Below are 27,288 nucleotides of genomic sequence, written 5' to 3'. Positions count from 1 at the left end.
TCTATGATTCTATGAAATTATGGAAACTGTATTAATCATTCATTCATATCATGTTAATGTAAATATCAATAGCAGGATTGGAGCAAAGAGCAGAGTGAACAAATGATGAGCCAGAAGATTGGAGAAATTAGGCCATGTGTCACTTCTGTAGAAGTCAGACTTGTACTTAATTGATGAACATATCCCCAAATCCAATGTCCTTCAGAAAATTCCACTCAATTCTGTTGAATGTTTTTCCAAAAATTGAGTGAGGGAACTGGAACTGGTTCCTGCCTTAAAATAGTGTGATGGGTTGAGGAGGGTTGAGGACAATGGACATCATCTGCCCCTATAAATAAACCCTGTCTAACCTTTATGCACCAGCTTTGGGACCAGATAGTTCAGATGTGTTATATATGTATACTTGTATTTGCTCTGTACAGCCACCAGAGGGCCCATCCCCTGGAGTCCCAAGGGATCCCATAATCCCTTGGGAACACAGGTATTTAAGGAGGCTTCACAGGTTGGAGAGGCATTCTGGAGACCTGCAATTAAAGACTAAGGTCACACTTTACTTTGAGCTCAGTCTGACTTTTTCTCCATACACAAGTGGCGATGAGACACAGATAGCGAACCCAAAGATGCAGAGAACAATGCGCATCCTGGAGAAATTCTCGGAAGATGATTGAGAAACTTTTGTGGAGCGACTCAACCAATACTTCATGGCCAACGAGCTAGATGGGGAAGAGCGCGCTGCCAAACGAAGGGCGATCTCCTCACCGTCTGTGGGGCACCAACGTATGGCCTCATGAAGAATCTGCTCACTCCAGCGAAACCCACGGAGAAATCGTATGATGATTTCTGCACACTGGTCCGAGAGCATTTGAACCAGAAGGAAAGCGTTCTGATGGCGAGGTACCGGTTCTACACCAAAAGTTTTGAAGGCCAGGAAATGGCAAGTTATGTCGCCGAGCTAAGACGCCTTGCAGGACATTGCGAATTAGAAGGACATTTGGAGCACATGCTCAGAGACTTTTTCGTACTTGGCATTGGCCATGAAACCATACTTGGCAAACTTTTCACTGTAGAGACCCCAACCTTGAGTAAGACTAAAGCGATATCCCGGGTGTTCATTACCACCAGTGACAATACGAAGCAAATCTCTAAGCACACAAGTGCTGCTACAAGTACTGTGAACAAAGTGATGTCCTTTTCGAATCGTAATGTACAGGGCAGGTCACACATACCTGCAGCGACACGTCCGCAGATGTCTGAGAGTCCACAATCAAGGGTGATGAATGCAAGGCCATTAACACCTTGTTGGCGCTGCGGGGGTGATCATCGTTTCCATTCATGCCGATTCAAAGAGTAAGTTTGCAAGGGCTATGAAACAATGGGACACCTCCAACGAGAGTGCAGGTGAGCTGCAAAGCCTGTTAAACCTGCAAATCACCATGTTGCAGAGGAGAACAGATCCACGGAGGATCACGACGAACCAGAGCCTCAGATCAAGGAGGCAGAGGTACATGGGGTGCACACATTCACCACAAATTGTCCCCCGATAATGCTGAATGTTGAACTAAATGAACGCTCAGCGCCAATAGAGCTGGACACGGGCGCGAGCCAGTCCATCATGGGCAAAAAGACTTTCCAAAGGTTGTGGTGCAACAAGGCCTCAAGGCCTCAAGGCCAGTCTTAACTCCAGTTCGCACAAAGCTAAGAACTTGCACCTGTAATCGGAAGTGCTACCATAAAGGTCTCCAACGATGGAGCAGTGCACAAGCTACCACTCTGGGTGGTACCGGGCGATGGTCCCACGCTGCTCGGCAGGAGCTGGCTGGGAAAGATACGCTGGAACTGGGACGACGTCCGAGCGCTATCGTCTGCTGACGACACTTCGTGTGCCCAGGTCTGAAACAAATTTCCTTCGCTGTTTGAATCAGGCATTGGGAAATTCCAAGGAGCAAAAGTGCAGATCCACCGAATTCCGGGGGCGCGAGCCATCCATCACAAGGCGAGAGCAGTACCGTACATGATGAGAGAAATGGTAGAGATCGAGCTAGACCGGCTGCAAAGAGAGGGCATCATTTCCCCGATCGAATTCAACGAGTGGGCCAGTCCTATCGTCCCAGTCCTCAAGAGAAACGGCACCATCAGAATCTGTGGCGATTACAAAGTAACTATCAATCGTTTCTTCCTGCAATACCCACTACCAAAGGCCGACGACCTCTTTGCAACGCTGGCGAGAGGAAAGACGTTCACGAAGCTGGATCTGACTTCAGCCTACATGACGCAGGAACTGGAGGAATCCTTGAAGGCCTTCACCTGCATTAACACGCACAAAGGTCTTTTTGTTTATAACAGATGCCCGTTTGGAATCCAATATTCCAGAAAAACATGGAAAACTTACTGAAGTCCGTCCCGCAGAGTGGTCTTCCAGGACGACATCTTGGTCACAGGTCGGAACACAGTAGAGCATCTGCAGAACCTGGAGGAGGTTCTTCGTCGACTCAACCACATGGGGCTCAGGCTAAAATGCTCGAAGTGCGTTTTCCTGGCGCCTGAAGTGGAGTTCCTGGGAAGGAGGATTGCGGCGGAGGGCATCAGGCCCACCAACGTGAAGACGGAGGCAATCGAGAAAGTACCGAGGCCACAGAATGTGACGGAGTTGCGGTCGTTTCTGGGGCTCCAAACTACTTTGGTAACTTCTTAACAAGTCTCAGCACACTGTTAGAACCACTACATGTCTTACTATGAAAAGGGGACGAATGGTTTTGGGGCAAAAGCCAAGAAAATGCCTTTGTAAAAGCAAGAAAATTGTTGTGCTCAAACAAATTGCTTGTGTTGTATGATCCATGTAAGCGTTTGGTACTAGCATGTGATACGTCGTCATATGGCGTCGGATGTGTATTGCAACAAGTTAATGATTTTGGGAAAATGCAACCGGTTGCTTATGCATCCAGGAGTCTGTCTAAGGCTGAGAGAGCCGACAGTATGATTGAGAAAGCAGCGTTAGCGTGTGTCTGTAGGGTAAAGAAAACGCATCAATACCTGTTTGGGCGAAATTCAAATTGGAAACTGACTATAAACCACTTATATCCCTGTTCTCCGAGTAAAGGGATAAATACCAATGCATCGGCCCGTATCCAGAGATGGGCGCTCCTGTTGTCCGCGTACAACTGCGCCATCTGCCACAGGCCAGGCACAGAAAACTGTGCCGATGCTCTCAGTAGGCTACCATTGCCCACCATGGGGGTGGAAATGGCACAGCCCGCAGATCTAGCCATGGTTATGGAAGCATTCGAGAGTGAGCAATCACCAGTCACTGCCCAGCAGATCAAAACCTGGACAAGCTAGGACCCCTTATTATTTCTAGTCAAAAACTGTGCGCTTCACAGGAACTAGTCCAGTGTCCCAGTGGAAATGCAGGAAGAGATGAAGCCGTTCCAGCGGCGCAAGGATGAAATGTCTATCCAGGCAGACTGCCTTCTGTGGGACAATCGAGTAGTGGTTCCCAAGAAGGGCAGAGACACCTTCATCAATGACCTCCGCAGTACCCACCCAGGCATCGTAATGATGAAAGCGATGGCCAGATCCCACGTGTGGTGGCCGGTATCGATGCAGACTTAAGAATCCTGCGTTCACAGATGTAATACATGCTCGCAGTTAAGCAGTGTACCCAAAGAGGCGCCGCTAAGTTTATGGTCTTGTCCCTCCAAACCGTTGTCTAGGATACACGTCGACTATGCAGGCCCGTTCTTGGGTAAAATGTTCCCTGTGGTTCTGGACGCGTACTCCAAGTGGATTGAATGCGAGATAATGTCGGCTAGCACGTCCACTGCCACGACTGAAAGCCTGCAGGCCATGTTTGCCACACACGGCCTACCCGATGTCCTGGTGAGCGACAACGGGCCATGTTTTACCAGTGCTGAGTTCAAACAATTCATGACCCGTAACGAGATTAAACATGTCACATTTGCCCCGTTTAAACCAGCGTCCAATGGTCAGGCAGAGAGAGCAATGCAAACCATCAAGCAAGGCTTGAAGAGGGTAACTGAAGGCTCACTGCAGACTCGCCTATCCCGAGTCCTGTTTAGCTACCGCACGAGACCCCACACACTCACTGGGATCCCACCTGCTGAACTGCTCATGAAAAGAGCTCTTAAGACAAGGCTCTCGTTAGTTCACCCTGATCTACATGAACAGGTAGAGAGCAGGCGGCTTCAACAAAGTGCATACCATGATAGCGCAAATGTGTCAGGCGAGATTGAAATCAATGATCCTGTATTTGTATTAAATTATGGACAAGGTCCCAAGTGGCTTCCTGGCATTGTCGTGGCCAAAGAGGGGAGCAGGGTGTTTCGGGTCAAACTTTCAAATGGACTCATTCACTGGAAACACTTGAACCAAATCAAACTCAGATTCAAGGACTATCCTGAGCAACCCACCTGTCCCTACCTTCTTTGACCAACCCCCCCCCCCCACCCCCCAACATACACAACAGTGGCAAACGGCATCACGGTTGACCACGAAGCAGAACCCATCATCCACAGCAGCCCAGCAGGGCCCAACACACCAGGCAGCCCAGCAAGGAAGTAGAAATTACACTCCATTTACTTTTTCTGACGCATGCCCATTATAGACTATCGCAGGAAACTGCTGCAAAAATATCTCTATTTTTGTGATATATGTGGACTTGTATTTACTCTGTATAGCCACCAGAGGGCTCATCCCCTGGAGGCCCAAGGGATCCCATAATCCCTTGGGAGCACAGGAATTTAAGGAGGCTTCACAGGTTGGAGAGGCACTCTAGAGACCTGAAATAAGACTACGGTCACACTTTACTTTGAGCTCAGTGTTCAGTCTGACTCTTACTCCATACACAAGGTGTATCAACAATTTTGTATGGATTTTTAGTTGCACTTCAATGTGAAGTCTGGTCTATAGGTTGCAAACAACTGCACAGTGCCCTTTGCAAAGGAGAAATGGGTGGCATGCAGTAACTGGAGAGTAGCAAATGTAACACCACTTTTTAAAAAAGGGAGGGAGAGAGAAAGTGGGTAATTATAGACCGGTTAGCCAGACATCAGTAGTGGGGAAAATGTTGGAATCAATTATTAAGGATGAAATAGCAGTGCATTTGGAGAGCAGTGACAGGATCGGTCCAAGTCAGCATGGATTTATGAAGGGGAAATCATGCTTGACAAATCTTCTGGAATTTTTTGAGGATGTAACTACTAGAGTGGACAAGGGAGAACCAGTGGATGTGGTGTATTTGGACTTTCAAAAAGCTTTTGACAAGGTCCCACACAAAAGATTTGTGCGCAAAATTGAGGCACATGGTATTGGGGGTAATATACTGACATGGATAGATAACTGGTTGGCAGACAGGAAGCAGAGAGTCGGGATAAATGGGTCCTTTTCAGAATGGCAGGAAGTGACTAGTGGAGTGCCGCAGGGCTCAGTGCTGGGACCCCAGCTCTTTACAATATACATCAATGATTTGGATGAAGGAATTGAGTGTAATATCTCCAAGTTTGCAGATGACACTAAACTGGGTGGCGGTGAGAGCTGTGAGGGGGAAGCTTGGAGGCTGCAGGGTGACTTGGACAGGTGAGATGAGTGGGCAAATGCATGGCAGATGCAGTATAATGTGGATAAATGTGAGGTTATCCACTTTGGGGGCAAAAACACGAAGACAGATTATCTGAATGGTGGCAGATTAAGAAAAGGGGAGGTGCAACGAGACCTGGACATCATGGTTCATCAGTCATTGAAAGTTGGCCTACAGTTACAACAGGCAGTGAAGAAGGCTAATGGAATGTTTGCCTTCATAGCTAGGGAATTTGAATTTAGGAGCAGGGAGGTCTTACTGCTGTTGTACAGGGCCTTGGTGAGGCCTCACCTGAAATAGTGTTCAGTTTTGGTCTCCTAATCTGAGGAAGGACGTTCTTGCTATTGAGGGAGTGCAGAGAAGGTTCACCAGACTGATTCCCAGGATGGTAGGACTGACATGAGGAGAGACTGGATCAACTGGACCTTTATACATTGGAGTTTAGAAGGAGGAGAGGTGATCTCATAGAAACATAAGATTCTGACGGGACAGGACAGGTTAGATGCGGGTAGAATGTTCCCGATGTTGGGGAAGTCCAGAACCAGGGGACACAGTCTTCGGACTGAGATGAGGAGAAACATCTTCACACAGAGAGTTGTTACCTGTGGAATTCCCTGCCGCAGAGAGTTGTTGATGCCAGTTCATTGGATATATTCAAGAGGGAGTTAGAAATGACCCTTACGGCTAAGGGAATCAAGGGATATGGAGAGAAAGCAGGAAAGGGGTACAGAGGGAATGCTCAGCCATGATCTTATTGAATGGTGGTGCAGGCTCGAAGGGCCTACTCCTGCACCTATTTTCTATGTTTCTAACAGAAATAACACACAGTTGAAAAGAGTTGGAGGTTTTTGATGGTGGAAAGAAAGCAAAGCAAAGGACTTGACAGTTCCAATATAGGGCTGAGATGGCTGAAGCCTCTGCCAACGATGGTGGAGCAGGGTACGAGGGTGGAGGCAGGTGAAAAGAAGAATTGAAAAACTGATACACAATATGAGCCTGATAAGACAAAGTGGATCAACTGAACGGCCCTTTCTCATGTTTATTGTGGAGGATCAGCTAAATTTGCAGTGTTAATGGCGCCCTTAACTTGGGAGACCAAGTTTGAACTTCCATCTTCACTTACACAATTGGGATTTCCCCCTGAAGCAACTTCACCAGTCTCCTCGAGGTCATTTAAAGAGAAAGGTCCCTTTCTGCATTACTCAAGCATGGCTTCTAGATCAGCATCCTCGGGGTAGAAATGATGGATCCTGCTATCGTGACTTTTCCTTTCATATCCATTGCAATGACAATTTGTAAAGCAACGAAGTTAGTTTAGATCAATGCAAATTACCTGCTAGCAGCTGTCGAAGAATCTTTAACCTTCTTCCCTTCCAATGAAGCCAGATGCTGTTCTAATGCATCCAGAAGGCTACTTGGTGCCTATGATGTAAAAACAAAGGTCAGCTACAAGATCTTGCAAACAGTTAAAGTTTTTAATATATAAATGGTACCAGATCTTTAATCTCTCAATTATGAATTTGCTTAGCATAGTCGGATACCTCTGAAATGAGGATAAACATTGTACCTAAGAAAACTGCTCCTTAATTGATTACATTAATTTATTTGAAATTAAAATAAACCAAGGCTGTTCTAAAACCAAATGTTGTAACATCTACATTGTTACATCAGCACACTCCAATTTGTTCAGCTGGGAAAACTTTCCCAAGACCAGTTTAAAAGCGCTGACGATTCTATCAAGCTGGGATTTATGAGCTGCTCGTCAAAACTACTGCAGTTCTGCTGCTGACTGTACCGAAGAGTTTTATTTTTAAATTTAGTCCAAAGAAACAATATCTCACCTCGTTGCATTTTGCCATTAAATTTAAGGAATCTTTTGCTCATTAGTCAATTCTGTATTATAAAAATAAACTGACCACTTTAAACCTTTGCTCTTTGGAAACCCACTCATCTCCATTGATATTTCAAACATAACTGACAGAGATTGTCAAAAAAGGTTTCAAAATTAAATACTCTTCGTTTTCTATACACGACTACAGAAAATGTTCGGCTCACTTTCCCCTTTATAAATGAAAAATGCAAGCAAGCATAAAAAAATAAGGAAACGGCAAGGAAAGTACAAAAGGAATGTCATCACGAGGAAATGTTTCCAGCTTCAAAGGGAGATGGACAAACTGTCCAAATCTTTTTCAGATATCAACTTTAATAGATTACATTTTGAGAAATAGATTCACATAATCTGAAAATCAGTTTTCATAATATCTCAGTTAGTGATTTCAGACGCAACAGAAAACAACATTCATGAATGTGCAGCACATGGCTTGCAATAAATTATGGGAATTATAGTTATTCAATATAAATTTGACTTTTATTCTATCAGTTTGAAATCTGATCTATCTTTTCAGGACAGCTCACTTGTGTCAGGAAAACTTGCTTTACCAATCTGCCTGGACTGAGAAGTTGTGGACAAGAAGCTATTTGGAATTATGTATCTCCTGGATTACCTCAGGGTAAATTTGTGACGTTTCAGTTCCCCTTATTGATTTATCGTGCTTGTGACTCTTAATGCGTTGCAATTGCTGTGCACGTCAATGGTTTGGACACAAGGCTAGACGGAATGGTGTCCAAACTTGCAGACAACAATAAAATAGGAGGCATAGTAAATAATTGAGGACCAAAGGAAGCTGCAAGAGGATATTGATAAAATAGGCAAAAAAAGTGGCAGGTGAAGTTCTTCCGTTAAATTGGAGGAAAATTGGTATAAATTTCAGACAAAGTATTCGGAGCATTGTTGTCATTGTAAGTGAAAGGCAAAAGCCTTTAACAGTTACATAAAGAATCTATTCCATCTCCAGAAGTTTCAAGGATCAATATCAACAGTCTCTGAAGAAATCCTCCAGAATAATGATCAAACTATTAAAATGATCACATCCTCCAAGCATAAATGTGAAAAATATAGCGCTCTAACCAACTCATTTTAAACTCTCAATGGTTGGCTACTTGATCGAGTGTAAACTTTGCTACATTTCTGTGACTAGACATAAAAGTATGCTTCTTCACCAAGCCTCAGCATTACCTCACTGAAACACTGAGGAGTGGAACAGAGGTACCAACGGCTGAAGTTCTGGTTTTAAAAAATTGAATATATGCCAATTTGTACAAATTCTTGAGCATTCTTTTAAAGACCAGGATCAAGGAATAGCTCATCTGAACACCAATACTAGGTTCTTAATTAATCCACGAAGGGGCAGAGATTCCACTTTGGGTGCAATCAGCGAATCTGGCGCTCAGTGCGCCAGTTTTGAAAAGATTTCCCCCCCACCCTCCCCAAGGTTCCACTCAAACTCACTTGCATGTCACCAAATGCAAAATCTGCCATGAACCAGCTCAATTGGGCATTTTAAAACGTAATTTATTTATTTTTAAATTGCTTTAAAAATGATCTATATCGGTGTGGTAACTTGATAAAAGTGTGATTAATTCAGTTGAAAATGGGTCATCACAAAAAATAAGCAATAATCAGTGTCAACCCACCTGTGAGTAATCTGATTTTAAATGACAAAATATACAAAAATTATTTTCTTGTTAGATTAGGGTACAGCAGTCAGTTCTCAGTTAATTTTTTAAAAATTCATTTAAAACATACCTATTAATGTCCTTGCGTCCAAAAGATCCAGCTTAATTTTTTGAGCCTCTTCAAAGGCCTGCAAACGAGCGCAATTAGTGAAAACTCCCAATGGTGATTAATTCACTCTCGGGATGTGGCCAGGGCCTGCTTCTAGCACAAAATGTTTTTAAAACTAGTGCATGAACACAATGTGCTGAAAATTCTGCAATCTTTTGTGACAGTTACTCAGATATTGGAGGAATCGTGCCGGGGGAAAAAAACAGTGCAGTTGAGCAGTAACCCCAGGCCAAGTGTTTATTTTCAGAATCAGAGGGGCATGATGAATTGTTTGCACTTTGTCATCAGCTGAACTGTTCAACATCACAACCAGTCTAACCTGCCCAAACTTATTGAACGGCTGAATAAATAAAGCACTGGAAATGTGAGGCAAGCACAAGCCCAACTAATAAAAAGAGGTGCCTACCTGAGAAAGGTCTGGTATGTCTCCCCTGTCAATTCCAACTTGCTGTGTTTAACAAAGAATACCATAGTTGTAACAAAAACTGCATATTTAAAAATTCTTCAAATTTTTTTTAAAGAAGTTTGCAATTCAAACAAAAGCTTACTTCTGCAACTTTAAGGAATTCTGAAATCCTTGTCATTCTAGTAAGGAACTTCTTGTATATATCAAGAGCCTCCTTGCACTGGTTTTTCTTCATATCAAAGTATTTCTCTAGCAGGCAAAGATTAAATATATCAACAATTAACTGCATGTTCAACATAAAATGTACCTTCTTATGGCAGCCAATTACAGACTGCGTATATAGATGCCTACTAGTTACAGTTTCAGGTTCAAGTCCCAGAGTTGACCAGGATTTGAGCTAAACTACGACTGTTTAGTCTACATTCTGTAAGGTCACCAGATAGACCAACCTGTCATTGAGAATTACTCAATCTCAAATAAAGGGAAGAACCCATGACCATTATTTAACGATGCAAGCCTACCTCCTGCCAGCTGAACTCTCAGTAGTATTGATTATGGATGTAGACAAGTCTACTGCCCACACTGTCCCACCTGTTTCCCTGCAAGAGGCTGCATAGTGGGACCCAGCTACTATAAAGAATAAAAACACAGGGCTAAAAATTGTTATCTTGTACCATGGCTAGTGATAAAATGTTTTTCCCAAACTACAATTATATAAATAGGTAATGGCGATCACAACAAAATTATTTCAGGAGAATCAGTCATAAACCACAAGAGCAAACCTGCAACGTAATCTGAATTCAGAAACAAGATTTGTCATGACTTCTACCCAAATTAGCACTGTATATAGAAATAAATTATATTCGGTTTGATTTTCCACACATGAACTATGAACTTCAAATGGGTAGTAAATTTGGTACAAAGGTCATTTAAATTCAACTTGCTGCCTCAGTGACTGTATGGTTAGGCAGGCTTTCATTGCTGGCATTGATTTCCAGAATGTGCTCCACAGCAAAGATGTGAGTTACTGAAAAAAAAATACCATGTAGTAACACTGAAGTAACACTTTTCAATTTAACGTTCATTTTTTTTAAAAAGTTGGCTAAATTACAAAAAGTGTTCCAACAGATCGTTGGGATCGGAATCCCTTCTTTGGATTAATGCTTTAATTTCAGTTCATAGACAATTCCTTGATAATCTAAACCAGTTTGTGAATTTTTATTTAAAATGGCTTTTCCCAACAGGGTTCTGAAGATGAAATTCACATCAAGTGATGTAGAGTCTCCTCATACCTGGTGGGAACTGTTGTCTGACAGAACCTGTAATCTCTCCCATTTTGCCTCCCAAAAAACCCAGCTTACAAGAAAAGTTCAGCACCGAGAATATATATTTTGTAAAAATTGTGTATAATGAAATTGTGATTTAACAGATTTACAAAGTACTAACAGACACTCAATATTTGCAAAATATACCAGCAAACAAAGTACGATTTTGGAATGTCCAGCTGCAAGCTGAAGCTGCCTGTCACATGCATTATTGATCAGGAAACGTAACTCTAACTTAGAAACAAATGAAATAAATCAAGACTTGAAGCAAACTTTTGAAAACCACATCCCTCATAGAATTTTCTTGCATGTGGAACTACGTATATATGCAAGTTGGTGCAATGTTTAACTACATTAGTATATTGCTCAAGGCTTCTGCCATTATGGAAACAAAATCCTAAAATACCCTTTGCCTCTTTTTAACTTCCAAAGATACCCTTAAAAAGAATCTGGCATAAAATTCAGATGTGGGAGAGAATTAGGCCGACAGCTTCACAGTTTGTACCAACATAAGCAAAAGGGTGGAAATTCAGCACATGAAACGCAATGCTGACATGGCCTTTTTGAGAGGCAAAGAATGTGCTGAATCATTGAAATGCACAGCTACAACAAAGTGCTTTCAAAAAGCAAAAAACAAATGTTGTGGACATTATAAAGCAAACCCAACAAAATTGCTGGCTATTTCTTTTTCTTGCCAAATGTTTTCCATTCCTCTCCTGAAGGCAGTGAGTTTACTGGGAAACAACTTCTCAGGCACAGCAGGCCCACACTTCGCCGAAATGGCTGTTCTTCACGTGCACGCCTGGACAGTGATTGTCGGAGGGCTATTTAACCTTGGAGGCTAGTGATGGAATCAGTCAAGTGCAATCCTGTCCTTATCTGACAAACACTTTCCTGAACTGACCTTTCATAGTATCCGACAATAGCTGCAGCACAGGAGGCGGCCATTCGGGCCGTCAAGCCTGTGCCGGCTTACTGCAAGAGCACTTCAGCTAGGTCCCAGTATCGCGCCTTTTCCCTGTAGCCCTACAATTTGTTTTTCCTTCATGTATTTATTTAATTCCCTTTTGAAAGCCACGATTGAATCTGCCTCCACCACCCTTTCAAGCAGTACAGTCCAGGTCCTAACCACTCGCTGCGTTAAAATGTTTTTCCTCAGGTCACCTTTGGTTCTTCTGCCAATCACCTTAAATCTGTGTCCTCTGGTTCTCATCCCTTCCACCAATGGGAACAGCCTCTCTCCATCTACTCTGTTTAGGCCATTCATGATTTTGAACACCTAACAAATCTCCTTGCAATCTTTTCTGCTCCAAGGAGCACAATCCCAGCTTCTCCAGTCTATCCACATAACTGAAATTCCTCATCCCTGGAACCATTCTTTTAAATCTTTTCTGCACCTTCTCCAAGGCCTTCACATCTTCCTAAGTGCAGTGCCCAGAATGGGACACAAAGTTGAGGCTGAACCAGTGTTTTATACAGGTTCATCATAATGTCTTTACTTTTGTACTCTATGCCTCTATTTATGAAACCCAGGATCCTGTATGCTTTTATAACCACTTTCTCAACTGGCCTTGCCACCTTCAACGATTGGTGCACATATATCCCCAGTTCTCTCTGTTCATGTACCCCCTTTAAAATTGTACCCTTTAGTTTATATTATCGCGCCTCGTTCTTCCTACCAAAATTTTCTGTGTTAAATTTCATCTGCCACGTGTCAGCCCATTTCACCAGCCTGTCGATGTGTTCCTGAAGCCTATCACTATCCTCCTCACTGTTCACTATACTTCCAAGTTTTGGATCATCTGAAAATTTTGAAATCTTGGACCCAAGTCCAAGTCATTAATATAGATCAAGAAAAGCAGTGGTCCTAGTACCAACCCCTGGGGAACACCACTGTATACCTTCCGAAAAACAACCGTTGATCGCCATATTCGGTTTCCTGTCACTTAGCTAATTTCGTATCCATGCTGCCACTGTCCTTTTTATTCCAATGGCTTCAACTTTGCTGGCAATCTTTTTGGCATTTCATCAAATGCCTTTTGGAAGTCCATGTACACCTCATCAACCACATTACCCTCATCAACTCTGTTACCTCATCAAAAAGCTCAATCAAGTTTCTCTCTATCTCGATCCCTCCTGATTTTGAACACCTCGAGCAAATCTCCTCAACCTTCTCTGCTCTGAAAACAACCTTAGCTTCTCTGCCCCAAGGAGAACAACCCCAGCTTCTCCACTCTATCTACATAATATTCCTGCTAAGATTAATGAAACTAAATTACATCCAAATTTCCAGAAGTAAAGAATTGGCTATTTTTCTGTGATATAATAGGTGTAGAAGTTATGAATTTTTTTTAAAGTTTCCGTGGTAGTTCAGCGGAGGGAATCCACTACAAACTCAACATTTACAAAATTTACAATGGGCTCAAATTCCCCCAATGCCGTTTTTTGGCATATTGCCAGAGTTATGCCCATTTTATTTGGCCCCGACTACTCCAAAAAATAATTAGCAAGTTTCCCTGTTCTATTTTTTTTAAATTGGCACCGCACAACCTGTCCTTTTATCTTTTTGGAGGGGGGGGGAATGGAGCCTAATGTCTGCACCGAAAAAATGATGCCCACCCTTCTGTGCATGCGCGGGAAAAAAAGAACGTTTTTGACGCATGCGCAGTACAGCTCCCGGTCTGCATTCGGCCTTTTTTAAAGAGCCAGTTGTGTGTGAGAACTTTAATTCTCATTGGAAAAATCGGAGCTGCAATACAAAATGCAATGCGGCTTAAGGACCAAGAATTTCTTACAGGACGAAGTGGACGCACTGGTTACTGTAATTGAGGCCAGATGGCAAAGTGGGACACCAGCAGAGGTCACATAAAAGTTTTACCAAAAGAAAACAAGAAATGCTGGAACTAACTTGCACAAGATTACTGTGCAATGGTGACCACCCCGAAGTCTGGAGGCCAGTGTAAAAAGTGGCAGGACTTTGGTCAAGTAGTTAGTGCAAGTAACATTTTTATTTATTCAATGGAATTGCAATGGTAAATGTGACCAGCTGTGTATGTCCCACCCAGCAGAAAGACACCCTCTCTAAAAAGTTATATTTTCATCTTTGCAGAGGAAGGTGGCACACAAAAAAAAGGGAAAGAACTCAAACAGAAGGAGGCCCGGCAAATCTGCAGCCACTGACACCCTTGGAAGACAGGGTCGCTGCTTTGATGGGTCCTGCCTGGAGAACAGCAACCATCGCTGCACAAGCTGGGCCCACACTCGAGGGAGAGGGTAAATCCTGCAAATTCCATAGTCTGGCTTTGCTAAATGTTAAGTACTGTGCGGGCTTAGCCATGCTTCGGTTCATGGGGATGTCTCCGTCAGTTACGCTTCGGTTGATGCAATGTGCTATCATTTATCGCGGTCCTTCAAATCAGCCTGCTGCCTGTGCTGCGTGAGCCTACTCATGCTACGCTGCCCCCTCCTCTGCTGCTAAACATTTGTCTGTTTTGTTATATTTCACAGAACAAGATGCAGAAGAAGATTCAGACACGGATGAGCCTGAAGAGGAAAACATCTTCTAATCCCACCTTTCAGACCAAGAGCATGGGGATGAGGGAGAGGTGATTGATGAAGCCCCACTTTTGTACTCACTCTGGAGGAGGTGCAGGTGCCGCCTATTGAGGTGCCTTCTATTGAGGTGCCAGCCCCTTTCCGGAGTGGTATAAGTATTATTGGGACATTGCATGGTTTCCGAGGCTGCGGGTCCCAGTGGGATGTAGTGAGGCACACCCAGGGCCCCACCGTCCAAGGTTGCGTTTCCCAAGCTGGGCCTTCCACATTACCGCCTGCCCACCCCCCATCAAGAATTGCGCATTACCCGAGATGTTCGAAAGAATAAGCTTGGTACCAACCCGAGAAACGCTGCGCCACTTAGAATAAGGTGGAGGAGAGATGCATGCAGCCTTTCTTTGCTGCTGTTGTTATGATCATTATTGTTGTTACTGTTGTAACTGTTCTCAAATTAAAAGTTTTTTTGTAAGTTATGTAAATTTACAAGTTTAAAAGTTGCTAAGTGATCTTAACTGAAAACTTCAAAGTTTGATACAAGAATACTTTTATTAAAAAAAAAAGTTAAGTACAAAAAAGTGTTTGTTAAAATTTTAAATAAAATATATTTTAAATTATAACTAAATTATTTCCATTATTTGTTCCATTAACACAACACAACATGACGGAACAGGTCCAAACAGTAAACAGTCCAAACAGTAAACATAGTCCATTTGGAATTGTTGCCGCTGAGCCTTCAGTTCGACTTCCACCGCCCCCATCCCACCGGCATTATTTGATGCTGCTTGCTGCATAGTGTACGGGTTCTCATCCCTTCAGTTCGGCTTTCACACCCCCGCACGGGCTTCTTTTGAAGCAGAGGCCCGAGCCCGGGCAAGGGACCTATTCTGCCGGCCGATGCTCCGATCCACAAGCTCGGTTTGGAGACATTCGGTGGTGGTGTGGTACTTTTTTAAAAATCAAAAATTAAAGAATTGCATGAAACTTCCATTTTCTGCGCTTTCAGTTGGAAAAAAGTAAGCTTGATGATGCATATTTAATGTGTTCTTCACTCCCTCCAAAACTTTGCCTAAAAACAATGGCGTCTTTCTGCACCGATTTTTTGCTGTGCACTGGTTTTTCTTAAATGGCCAGAAGGTTTTTTGGGAGTGGTCACATACACCGTCCTAGAAGAAATGTAAGTTGGCCAAACTTGCATAAATGTGAAAAACTGGCGCAGACATCATGTTACGCCCCCTATAATGCAAAAAAAAAACTAACCTAAAAAAATCGTAACTAACTGAGTTACACTGGCACACAATCTTTGGGGAAACTTGGATTTTTAAATTTAGGCCATTAAAAAGCAGCACACGCCAAAAAAACACCACAAATCACAGGAATATTGAACCCATTAATCTGCTTAAATTAAACCTTTTTTTTAAAAACTGGTCATTTCATATTCCATCAGTTTCTATCTGATTGCATAGCATATTAAAAACGAGCAGCAATCAAGCCAAGAAGCAGATCACTTGGATCACAGAACTCTTAGACAGAAATTTCAAACTAAGAAAATGTAACAAAATCTTTCCACTCAGTGATGTGGTGCCAGTCATCTGATGGGTCACTGACTTCATCTGATGAGTAGCTCAGACATACCCTCCAGGAAGACCCCAGTTTCAATCACAGTCCATTCTGCCGTGTCCTGCACAGTTAGTTGATCTCAGCCCAGGAAATTCTACAGGTGCTGTAATTAGCATATTTGCTCCTGATTTGAGGAAAGAATCAAGCAGGCTTCCTGACCCTAAATGTGATTAAGCAACCTCTCCAGAAAATGCATATGTGGAGTACAATGAATGAGGACAGGATCAGTCTCATCTATGATACCCCTGCAGAATATCATACCTCAGAAAGAAATCATTGGGCCCATTTCAATTGTATCTGCTCACAAAAGAACATGGCACCTAGTTCCATTTCCTGATCTTTTGATGCTTCTCTTTGTACTATAAAATTTCAGAGTAATTATTTGCAAATCATTGTTGACTTTCTGCATGCGTGTGTTTCGTACCTGGGATGCACACGCAGAGTACCAAACGGTGCGGTGGCTGCGACCTGCAGTGCAACGTTTTCCTCGGCTCCATGCAAGTCAGGTGATCCATCAGCGGCTGTGTGGGGGGGGGGGGGGGGGGGGGGCAAGTGAAGCGAGGTCAGGAAATCGAGAGCAATCAGATCAGGAATGGGGTGGAGAGAGAGAGAGAGAAAGAGAGAGAGAGAGAGAGGAGAGGTCAGGATCTCTGGGAGAGAGAGGAGAGGTCAGGATCTCGGGGAGAGAGAGAGAGAGAGAGAGAGAGAGAGAGAGAGAGAGAGAGAGGGAGAGGTCAGGATCTCTGGGAGAGAGAGAGAGAGAGAGAGAGAGAGAGAGAGAGAGAGAGAGAGAGAGAGAGAGAGAGAGAGAGGGGAGAGGTCAGGATCTCTGGGAGAGAGAGAGAGAGAGAGAGAGAGAGAGAGAGAGAGAGGAGAGGTCAGGATCTCTGGGAGAGAGAGAGAGAGAGAGAGAGAGAGAGAGAGAGAGAGAGAGAGAGAGAGAGAAGAGAGGTCAGGATCTCTGGGAGAGAGAGAGAGAGAGAGAGAGAGAGAGAGAGAGAGAGAGAGAGAGAGAGAGAGAGGAGAGGTCAGGATCTCTGGGAGAGAGAGAGAGAGGAGAGGTCAGGATCTCTGGGAGAGAGAGAGGAGAGGTCAGGATCTCTGGGAGAGAGAGGAGAGGTCAGGATCTCGGAGAGAGAGAGAGAGAGAGAGAGAGAGAGAGAGAGAGAGAGAGAGAGAGAGAGAGAGAGGAGAGGTCAGGATCTCTGGGAGAGAGAGAGAGAGAGAGAGAGAGAGAGAGAGAGAGAGGGAGAGGTCAGGATCTCTGGGAGAGAGAGAGAGAGAGAGAGAGAGAGAGAGAGGGGAGAGGTCAGGATCTCTGGGAGAGAGAGAGAGAGAGAGAGAGAGAGAGAGAGAGAGAGAGAGAGAGAGAGAGAGAGAGAGAGAGAGAGGAGAGGTCAGGATCTCTGGGAGAGAGAGAGAGAGAGAGAGAGAGAGAGAGAGAGAGAGAGAGAGAGAGAGAGAGAGAGAGAGAGGTCAGGATCTCTGGGAGAGAGAGAGAGAGAGAGAGAGAGAGAGAGAGAGAGAGAGAGAGAGAGAGAAGAGAGGTCAGGATCTCTGGGAGAGAGAGAGAGAGAGAGAGAGAGAGAGAGAGAGAGAGAGAGAGAGAGGAGAGGTCAGGATCTCTGGGAGAGAGAGAGGAGAGGTCAGGATCTCTGGGAGAGAGAGAGGAGAGGTCAGGATCTCTGGGAGAGAGAGAGGAGAGGTCAGGATCTCTGGGAGAGAGAGAGGAGAGGTCAGGATCTCTGGGAGAGAGAGAGAGAGAGAGAGAGAGAGAGAGAGAGAGAGAGAGAGAGAGAGAGAGAGAGAGAGAGAGGAGAGGTCAGGATCTCTGGGAGAGAGAGAGGAGAGGTCAGGATCTCTGGGAGAGAGAGAGGAGAGGTCAGGATCTCTGGGAGAGAGAGAGGAGAGGTCAGGATCTCTGGGAGAGAGAGAGAGAGGTCAGGATCTCTGGGAGAGAGAGAGGAGAGGTCAGGATCTCTGGGAGAGAGAGAGGAGAGGTCAGGATCTCGGAGAGAGAGAGGAGAGGTCAGGATCTCTGGGAGAGAGAGAGGAGAGGTCAGGATCTCTGGGAGAGAGAGAGGAGAGGTCAGGATCTCTGGGAGAGAGAGAGGAGAGGTCAGGATCTCTGGGAGAGAGAGAGGAGAGGTCAGGATCTCTGGGAGAGAGAGGAGAGGTCAGGATCTCTGGGAGAGGCGGTGGGAAAGAGACACGAGGTCAGGAACTGGGTGGGAGAGAGAGAGAGGAGGTCAGGCACTCGGCAGGGGAGAGAAGAAGAGCTCATGAACTCGGAGGGGGAGAGAGGGAGAGAGAGAGAGAGAGAGAGAGAGAGAGAGAGAGAGAGAGAGAGAGAGAGAGAGAAAACGAGAGAGAGAGGAGGTCATGAACTCGGGGAGCATGAAAGAGAGAGAGAGAGAAAGAGAAGTCATGAACTTGGGGGGGAGAGAGAGCGCGAGAGGCGGTCATGAACACGGGGAAGAGTGTTATGTATGTAAACTTGTATATAACCTTGTACAGCCACCAGGGGGCTCATCCCCTGGAGTCCCAAGGGATCCCACAGTCCCTTGGGAGCACAGGTACTTAAGGAGGCCTCATAGGCTGGAGAAGCACTCTGCAATAAAAGACTACAGTCACACTTCACTTTGAGCTCACAGTATCCAGACAGACTCTTTATTCATGCATAACAACTGGCAACGAGATACAGATGGGGAACCCAAGAGAACAGTGGGCATCCTGGAGAAATTCTCGGAGCGAGATGATTGGGAAACCTTCGCGAAGTGACTCAACCAATACTACATGGCCAACGAGCTGGAATGAGAAGGTAACTCTGCCAAACGAAGGGCGATCCCCCTCACCGTCTGCGGGGCACCAACGTATGGCCTCATGAAAAATCTGCTTGTGCCTGCGAAACCCACGAAGAAATCGTACGATGATTTGTGCACACTGATCTGGGAGCATCTGAACCCGAAGGAAAGAGTTCTGATGGCAAGGTTTCGCTGGCACAAGCAAATTTTTCAGGAGGCCATACGTTGGTGCCCCGCAGACGGTGAGGAGAATCGCCCTTCATTTGGCAGCGTTAGCTTCTTCTTCCAGCTGATTGGCCACGAAGTATTGGTCGAGTCGCTCCACGAAGGTTTCCCAATCATCTCGCTCAGAGAATTCTACACCTACAGAAGATCTGAAGGCCAGGAAGTGGCGAGTTATGTCGCCGAGTTAAAACGCCTTGCAGGACATTGCAAATTTGAAGGACATTTGGAGCACATGCTCAGAGACTTTGAAGTGATACTTCACAAACTGTTGACTGTAGAGACCCCAACCTTGAGTAAAGCCATAGCAATAGCCCAGGCGTTCATTGCCACCAGTGACAATACTAAGCAAATCTCTCAGCACACGAGTGCTGCTACAAGTACTGTGAACAAAGTGATGTTGCTTGCAGCTGCACGTCCGCAGATGTCTCAAGAGTCCACCATCAAGGGTGATGAATGCAAGGCCATTAACTCCTTGCTGGCGCAGCGGGGGCAATCATCATTTCCATTCATGCCGCTTCAAAGTGTATGTTTGCAAGGGCTGTGGAACAATGGGACACCTCCAACGTATGTGCAGGCGAGCTGCATACCACCATGTTGCAGAGGAGGACAGATCCACGGCGGATCACGACGAACCAGAGCCTCAGACCGAGGAGGCAGAGGTATATGGGGTGCACACATTTACCAGTGTCCCCCGAGAATGCTGATGGTTGAATTAAATGGATTCCCAGAGTCAATGGAGCTGGACACGGGCGTGAGCCAGTCCATTATGAGCAAAAAGACTTTTGAAAAATTGTGGTGCAGCAAGGCCTCAAGGCCAGTCTTGACTCCCATTCGTACGAAACTGAGCACTTATACAAAGGAACTGATTCCCGTAAATCGGCAATGCTACTGTAAAGGTCTCCTACGATGGAGCGGTGCACAAGCTACCACTCTGGGTGGCACCGGGCGATGGTCCCACGCTGCTCAGCAGGAGCTGGCTGGGAAAGATACGCTGGAACTGGGACGACGTCCGAGCGCTCTCGTCCGCTGACGTCACTTCCTGTGCCAAGGTCTTAAACAAGTTCCCTTTGCTGCTCGAACCAGGCATCGGGAAGTTCCCAGGAGCAAAAGCGCAGATCCACCTAATTCTGGGGGGACGACCCATCCATCACAAGGCGAGAGCAGTACCGTACATGATGAGAGAAAGGGTAGAGATTGAGCTGGACTGGCTGCAACGAGAGGGCATCATTTCGCCAATCGAATTCAACAAGTGGGCCAGTCCGATTGTTCCAGTCCTCAAGGGAGGCGGCACTGTCAGAATCTGTGATTACAAAGTAACTACCAATCGTTTCTCCCTGCAGGATCAATACCCACTACCAAAGGCTGACGACCTTTTTGCTACGCTGGCGGGAGGAAAGATGTTCACGAAGCTGGACTTGACCTCAGCCGACATGACGCAGGAGCTGAAGGAATCATCGAAGGGCCTCACCTGCATCAACACGCACAAAGATCTCTTCATTTATAACAGATGCCCGGTTGGAATTCGATCAGCTGCGGCGATATTCCAGAGAAACATGGAAAGTTTACTGAAGTTGGTCCTGCGCACGGTGGTCTTCCAGGATGATATCTTGGTTACAGGTCGGGACACAGTTGAGCATCTGCAGAACCTGGAGGAGGTTCTTAGTCGACTCAACCGCGTGGGGCTCAGGTTGAAATGCTCGAAGTGCGTTTTCCTGGCGCCTGAAGTGTAGTTCCTGGGGAGAAGAATCGCGGCGGACGGCAACAGGCCCACCGATTCGAAGCCGGTAGGCAATCGAGAACGCACCGAGACGGAGCTGCGGTTTTCTAGGACTCCTGAACTACTTTGGTAACTTCTTACCGGGTCTCGGCACACTGTTAGACCCACTGCACGCCTTACTGCGTAAAGGAGACGAATGGGTATGGGGCAAAAGCCAAGAAAATGCCTTTGTAAAAGCTAGAAAATGGTTATGCTCAAACAAATTGCTTGTGTTGTATGATCCACGTAAGCGTTTGGTACTAGCATGTGATGCGTCGTCGTATGGAGTCGGGTGTGTATTGCAACAAGCTAATGAATCTGGGAAATTGCAACCGGTTGCTTATGCATCCAGAAGTCTGTCTAAGGCTGAGAGAGCCTACAGCATGATTGGAAAAAAAAAGCGTTAGTGTGTGTTGATGGGGTAAAGAAAATGCATCAATCTCTGTTTGGGCTAAAATTTGAATTGGAAACAGACCAGAAGCCACGAATATCCCTGTTTTCCAAGAGCAAGGGGATAAATAAGAATGCATCGGCCCACACCCAGAGATGGGATACAACTAGGCCATCCGCCACAGGCCAGGCACAGAAAACTGCCAATGCTCTCAGTAGGCTGCCATTGCCCACCACAGGGGTGGAAATGGCGCAGCCCGCAGATTTAGTCATGGTTATGGAAGCATTCGATAGTGAGCAATCACCAGTCACAGCGTGACAGATTAGAAGGTGGAGGAGCCAGGATCCCTTACTGTCCAGAGTAAAAAATTGTGCGCTTCACGGGAGCTGGTCCAGTGTCCCAGTGGAAATGCAGGAAGAGATAAAGCTGTACCAGCAGCACAAAGATGAAATGTCTATACAGGCAGACTGCCTTCTGTGGGACAATCGGGTAGTGGTCCCCAAGAAGGGCAGGGACACCTTCATCAATGACCTCCACAGTACCCACCCAGGCATTGTAATGATGAAAGCGATAGCCAGATCCCACAGGCTTGAAGAGGATAACTGAAGGCTCACTGCAGAGTCGCCTATCCCGAGTTCTGCTTAGCTACTGCACGAGACCCCACTCGCTCACTGGTATCCCACCTGCTGAACTGCTCATGAAAAGGGCACTTCAGACAAGGCTCTCGTTAATTCACCCTGATCTACATCAACAGGTAGAGAGCAGGCGACTTCAACAAAGTACATACCATGATAGCGTAAATGTGTCATGCAAAATTGAAATCAATGATCCTGTATTTGTGTTGAACTATGGACTATGGCTTCCCGGCACTATTATGGCCAAAGAGGGGAGCAGGGTGTTTCGGGTCAAACTTTCAAATGGACTCATTCACCGGAAACACTTGGACCAAATCAAACTCAGATTCATGGACTATCCAGGGCAATCCACTTTGGACCCTACCTTCTTTGACCCCCCCCAACATACACACCAGTGGCAACTGACACCATGGTTGGCCACGAAGCAGAACCCATCACCCGCAGCAGCCCAGCAGGCAGCCCATCTGCATAGCAGTCCAGCGAGGGCCCAAACGATTCACCAAAACCAGTATTTGCACTGAGACGATCAACCAGGGAAAGAAAGGCCCCAGAGCAACTCACCTTGTAAGTAGTTATACTGTTGACTTTGGTGGGGGGAGCGTGGGCAGGAGAGTGTTGTTATGTATGTAACCTTGTATATACCTTGTACAGCCACCAGTGGGCTCATCCCCTGGAGTCCCAAGAGATTCCACAATCCCTTGGGAGCACAGGTATTTAAGGAGGCCTCACAGGCTGGAGAGGCACTCTGGAGACCGCGGGGCGGGGAGGGGGGCGGGCGGGACCGCGGGGCGGGCGGGACCGCGGGGCGGGGAGGGGGGCGGGCGGGACCGCGGGGCGGGGAGGGGGGCGGGACCGCGGGGGGGGCGGGCGGGACCGCGGGGCGGGACCGCGGGGCGGGGAGGGGGGCGGGCGGGACCGCGGGGCGGGACGGCGGGGAGGGGGGCGGGCGGGACCGCGGGGCGGGACCGCGGGGCGGGGAGGGGGGCGGGCGGGACCGCGGGGCGGGGAGGGGGGCGGGCGGGACCGCGGGGCGGGGAGGGGGGCGGGCGGGACCGCGGGGCGGGGAGGGGGGCGGGCGGGACCGCGGGGCGGGGAGGGGGGCGGGCGGGACCGCGGGGCGGGGAGGGGGGCGGGCGGGACCGCGGGGCGGGGAGGGGGGCGGGCGGGACCGCGGGGCGGGGCGGGGGGCGGGAGGGGGGCGGGCGGGACCGCGGGGCGGGGAGGGGGGCGGGAGGGGGGCGGGCGGGACCGCGGGGCGGGGAGGGGGGCGGGCGGGACCGCGGGGCGGGGAGGGGGGCGGGCGGGACCGCGGGGCGGGGAGGGGGGCGGGGAGGGAGGGACCGCGGGGCGGGGAGGGGGGCGGGGCCGCAGGGCGGGGAAGATCACAGAGTGCAGTGGGGGTGGGGGAAGAACACGGTCCACATTTAACAGGGGCGGGGTGGTGAAAGAGTGCAAGAACTTGATTCATATGCAAAGACGGCTCACTTTCTCCACTCACCTCTGCTTGACGTGGATCATGTTCTTACAATTCCACCTCCATCCCGGCCCTACATTCTCTCTCTCCTCCCGCTAATTACACACAAAGCCCGGCACATGTGCGCAAGTGACACCATTGTACTGGATGAATTCCACAATTCCCCACTGTCACTATTCACTTGATACCCAATAAACCCGTTAACTATCCGTGACCCACACACAATGCCCCATTCTATGTAGTGGTTGGGGGAGTGGGGTGGGGGGGTTGGTGGAGGTCAGGAACTTGTTTGCGGGAGTGTGGGAGTGTGGTGGATGGGGATGTAAGGGTGTCCTAACCCGCGATGGCGAGCCCTGTCTGTTCTCTGAAAGCAGTACAGTGAGCTGTATCTGAAGCCTGACAGTCAGAATGAATGGCTCAAATTACACATTGCGAAGTTCTTGATTACTCAGGCATGTTGTATCTAATTACACATTCCAGACAAACTACTGGATGTGTCTTGTCCTCCAAGGGGACAAGTCAGAAATCTGGTCTCGTCATCCAAGGGGATGAATCAGATCTTTAGTGTTGCAAATATGTACAACCATAAAATTCTATGGGGCTGTTTCATAACTGAGCTTGACCCAGTCCTCATTCATTGTTTTCATACCAATGCTTTTTTCCTTGCAGATATTTATCCACTTTACTCTTCTAAACAGCGTTATAGTTCAGTAACTTGGCAACATTGATGGTCAAGGCTCCCATTAATAATCGCCATTTGGGTGCCGTACCAGAGGGTGAACACGGTCTCTAGAAATGTACTGCAGCAAGAGATAACCCCTGCAGGATTAGAGAGAAACATGGAGGATAAAGGCAAGTGTGGTACCAAGGCATCAAAGTCTGTTTACAGATTTTTATTACATTTCAAAAATAAAAATTTTTATGCTATTACATTAAAGTTCAATTTAATTCACAATAAAAATATTTGGGGCCTCAAATTGATGGACATATCGTCCAAAATCGCAAAATTCACCCAAAAATACCTACATACCGCCTGGTGGAAAATTCATCAGCGACATACCGCCGGGCAGCATGCACACCACTCGCCCATGCGCACCGCCAACATACCGCCCAAAATTGCAAAATTCATCACTTACCACTGACATACTGCCGACCGCCCTGGAAAAGGTGGTTTTAAGTCGATCTTCTGTCGGCGGTATGCATCTTTACCTGTAAAAAGTGGGGGTGTAAGGGTGAGGACACCCTTACACTCCCACCCACCACACCCCCACAAACAAGTTCCTGACCCCCATCCCAACATGTTCCTGACCGCCATCTCCACCACCCACCCCCACATACCTGCACAGCGCTCAGGCGAGCAGTCTGTGGATTCTCGTCGGTGCCTCTCAGGGGGTGGAGCTGCACAGCAGCAGGCGCATGCGCACAACTCGGGAGCCGAAGATGCCAGAGTGAAAAGGACTCACCGCTCACACACTGCCGCTGCACTCCGTTCCGCCCGCTGCACTCCGCTCAGCATACCGCCGAGAAAAAAGTGACGAAAATCGCGTACACTCCACCCCAGCGGTACCCGGTGGTATGAAACGACATACCACCGGCAAACCGCCTAGAAATGGGCGGACTATCGGTTTGGACCAATTTTGGCCCCATTTGAAACTTACTCTGCATATATTATACTTAAAAGATCTTTCATGTGGCTATTATAATTAAGCGGCGTGCCTCAGCCCTCCAGCGGCGATCGGGCCTCTCCTCCTCGACAACAGCTGGACCTCTCCTTCCCCACTGGTGACCTGGCCTCTTCTAACTGGTGAGCATCATGGCTGTGACTCTTCCACTCCTTATTGACCTGCCACACGCAACTCCAGCGGACCACTGACCCTCCCAATGCCTGCCCCTATCCAAGCCTCGGACCACCTACCATCAAGGGCACTACTCGGCGCAGAGCTTGCGGCCAACATCTCGCTGTAGGCAATTAGGCTCATACAGCAGAACCTGGTCTCCAGTCGCCTTGGACCCCCTTGCCACTGGACCAAGACCATGCTCAGCTAAGCCCGTGTGGTAGCCAGTGTGCAACATCCACCCCACATTAAAAGAACTCGTGCATAGCCATCTTCTACTCCGTTAACATGAAGTTTGGGACCGGGAATGTCAGGACCCTCATGGACAACTCCAACAGCGACAGTCCAGAATGCTGCACTGTCACAGTTGCCCGGGAACTTAGATGCTTTGTCATCGACATCGCCGGCCGAAACAAGACCCGGCGGGCAGGGGAAGGCCAGCTCAAGGAACAAGATGGAGGTTACACGTTTTTCTGGAAAGGGAAACCAAAGGAAGAACCCCGAGTTGGCTTCATCAAAAATGAGCTGGTTGAACGCCTCAAAGACTCCCTCTGCGGGATTAACGAACGCCTCATGACTCTTCGACTCACCCTATCCCGGAACCAATGCGCCACAGTCATCAGTGCGTACGCCCCAACACTCGATGCAACGGATGAGACCAAAGAGGGTTTTTACTCCAACCTCAAAAAATCCCTGGCCCGCGTCCCCAGGGTCAGCAAAGACACAGCCCTCTGGGGAGGCACGATTGGCAGAGACGGGGTAGGGAAAGCCAACTCCAGCGGTACCCTACTCCTGACAAAATGTCGAGAACATGAACCTCTCATCACCAACACCTTGTTCCGCCAGAGGGACAAATACAAGGCATTGCGGCAACACCCTCGCTCCAAACACTGACATCTGCTCGACTATGTCATCGTCCGAGCCAGGGATCACAAGGATGTGCGCATCATCCGCACCGAGACAGGAGCTGACAACTGCTGGATGGACAACTGCCTAATCCGATCCATCATCAACAACATCACCCCAAAGCGGAGGGGACAGCAGAAGCAGCACTGCAAAAAAGTCATTGCAGGGGCACTTAAAGACCCAGCTAAGAGAGCCCTGTACAGCCAGAGCCTCACATCGAACCTGGCATGCCTTGATGACACCGAGACGCAGAAGGCCCACAGCGCTTCGTCTGCCTTCCAGGCCTCCATAGCCACTGCCTGCGAAAAGACGCTCGGTCACTCAACCAGATAACACCAGGACTGGTTTGATGAGAATGATCAGGAGATCCAAGAACTAATAGATCGCAAGCGCAGAGCATTTCTGAGCCTTAAGCAACAACCCAACTCGGGAGCAACCAAGCAACATTGCAGGCGGCTCAAGGCTGAGGTCCAACAAAAAACCCGGGACCTAAAGAACAGGTGGTAGATGGAAAAAGCACAGGAGATACAACAAGTGGCCAACAGCCATGATGTGAGAGGATTCTTCATCGCAGTCAAGGCCACCTACGGTCCAAACCCCCAAGGCCCCACCCCACTGCTGGCCAAGAACGGGGAAACACTCATCAAGGACACCAAGGCAGTCAGGGCCCGCTGGAAGGAGCACTTCGAAGATCTCCTCAATCGTGACTCTGCCTTTGACTCGAGTGTTCTCGACTGCATCCCGCAGCATGTTACCCGCCACCACCTCAGTAAAACCAACACTGCACGAGGTAGGAAAAGCCTTAAGACAGCTCAAGAACAAGGCTACGGGAACGGATGGAATCCCTGCTGAGGCACTAAAGTATGTAGGAGAGGCGTGGTTGGCGCAGATACATGACCTCATCTCTCTCATCTGGAGGGAGGAGAGTATGCTGGGAGATCTCAGAGATGCAGTGATCGTGACCTTCTTTAAAAAGGGGACAATAACGACTGCGGCAACTAGAGGAGAGGAATCTCCCTGCTATCAGCCACTGGGAAAGTCGTTGCAAGAGTCCTCCTCAACTGTCTTCTCCCTGTGGCTG

General features: G+C 47.4%; 1 protein-coding gene across 17 annotated transcripts in view; it reads right to left on the bottom strand.

The window, feature by feature from the left end:
• The window catches only part of picalma (phosphatidylinositol binding clathrin assembly protein a), a 150,819-nt gene that overhangs the window by 59,000 nt on the left and 64,531 nt on the right, over nt 1–27,288 (bottom strand). For all 17 annotated transcript variants that reach the window (XM_070892024.1, XM_070892018.1, XM_070892022.1 and 14 more), the window contains exons 7-9: nt 9,827–9,933; nt 9,685–9,726; nt 6,927–7,015 (exon numbers count right to left, since the gene is read on the bottom strand). In XM_070892024.1, coding sequence (XP_070748125.1) covers nt 6,927–7,015; nt 9,685–9,726; nt 9,827–9,933 — 238 coding nt within the window. The remainder of the gene's footprint in view (nt 1–6,926; nt 7,016–9,684; nt 9,727–9,826; nt 9,934–27,288) is intronic.

Source organism: Pristiophorus japonicus, chromosome 10 (genome assembly GCF_044704955.1).
Source record: "Pristiophorus japonicus isolate sPriJap1 chromosome 10, sPriJap1.hap1, whole genome shotgun sequence".
NCBI lineage: Eukaryota > Metazoa > Chordata > Chondrichthyes > Pristiophoridae > Pristiophorus > Pristiophorus japonicus.
The sequence above is the reverse complement of the archived record's forward strand: the minus strand, read 5'-3'. Positions and strand labels throughout refer to the sequence as shown.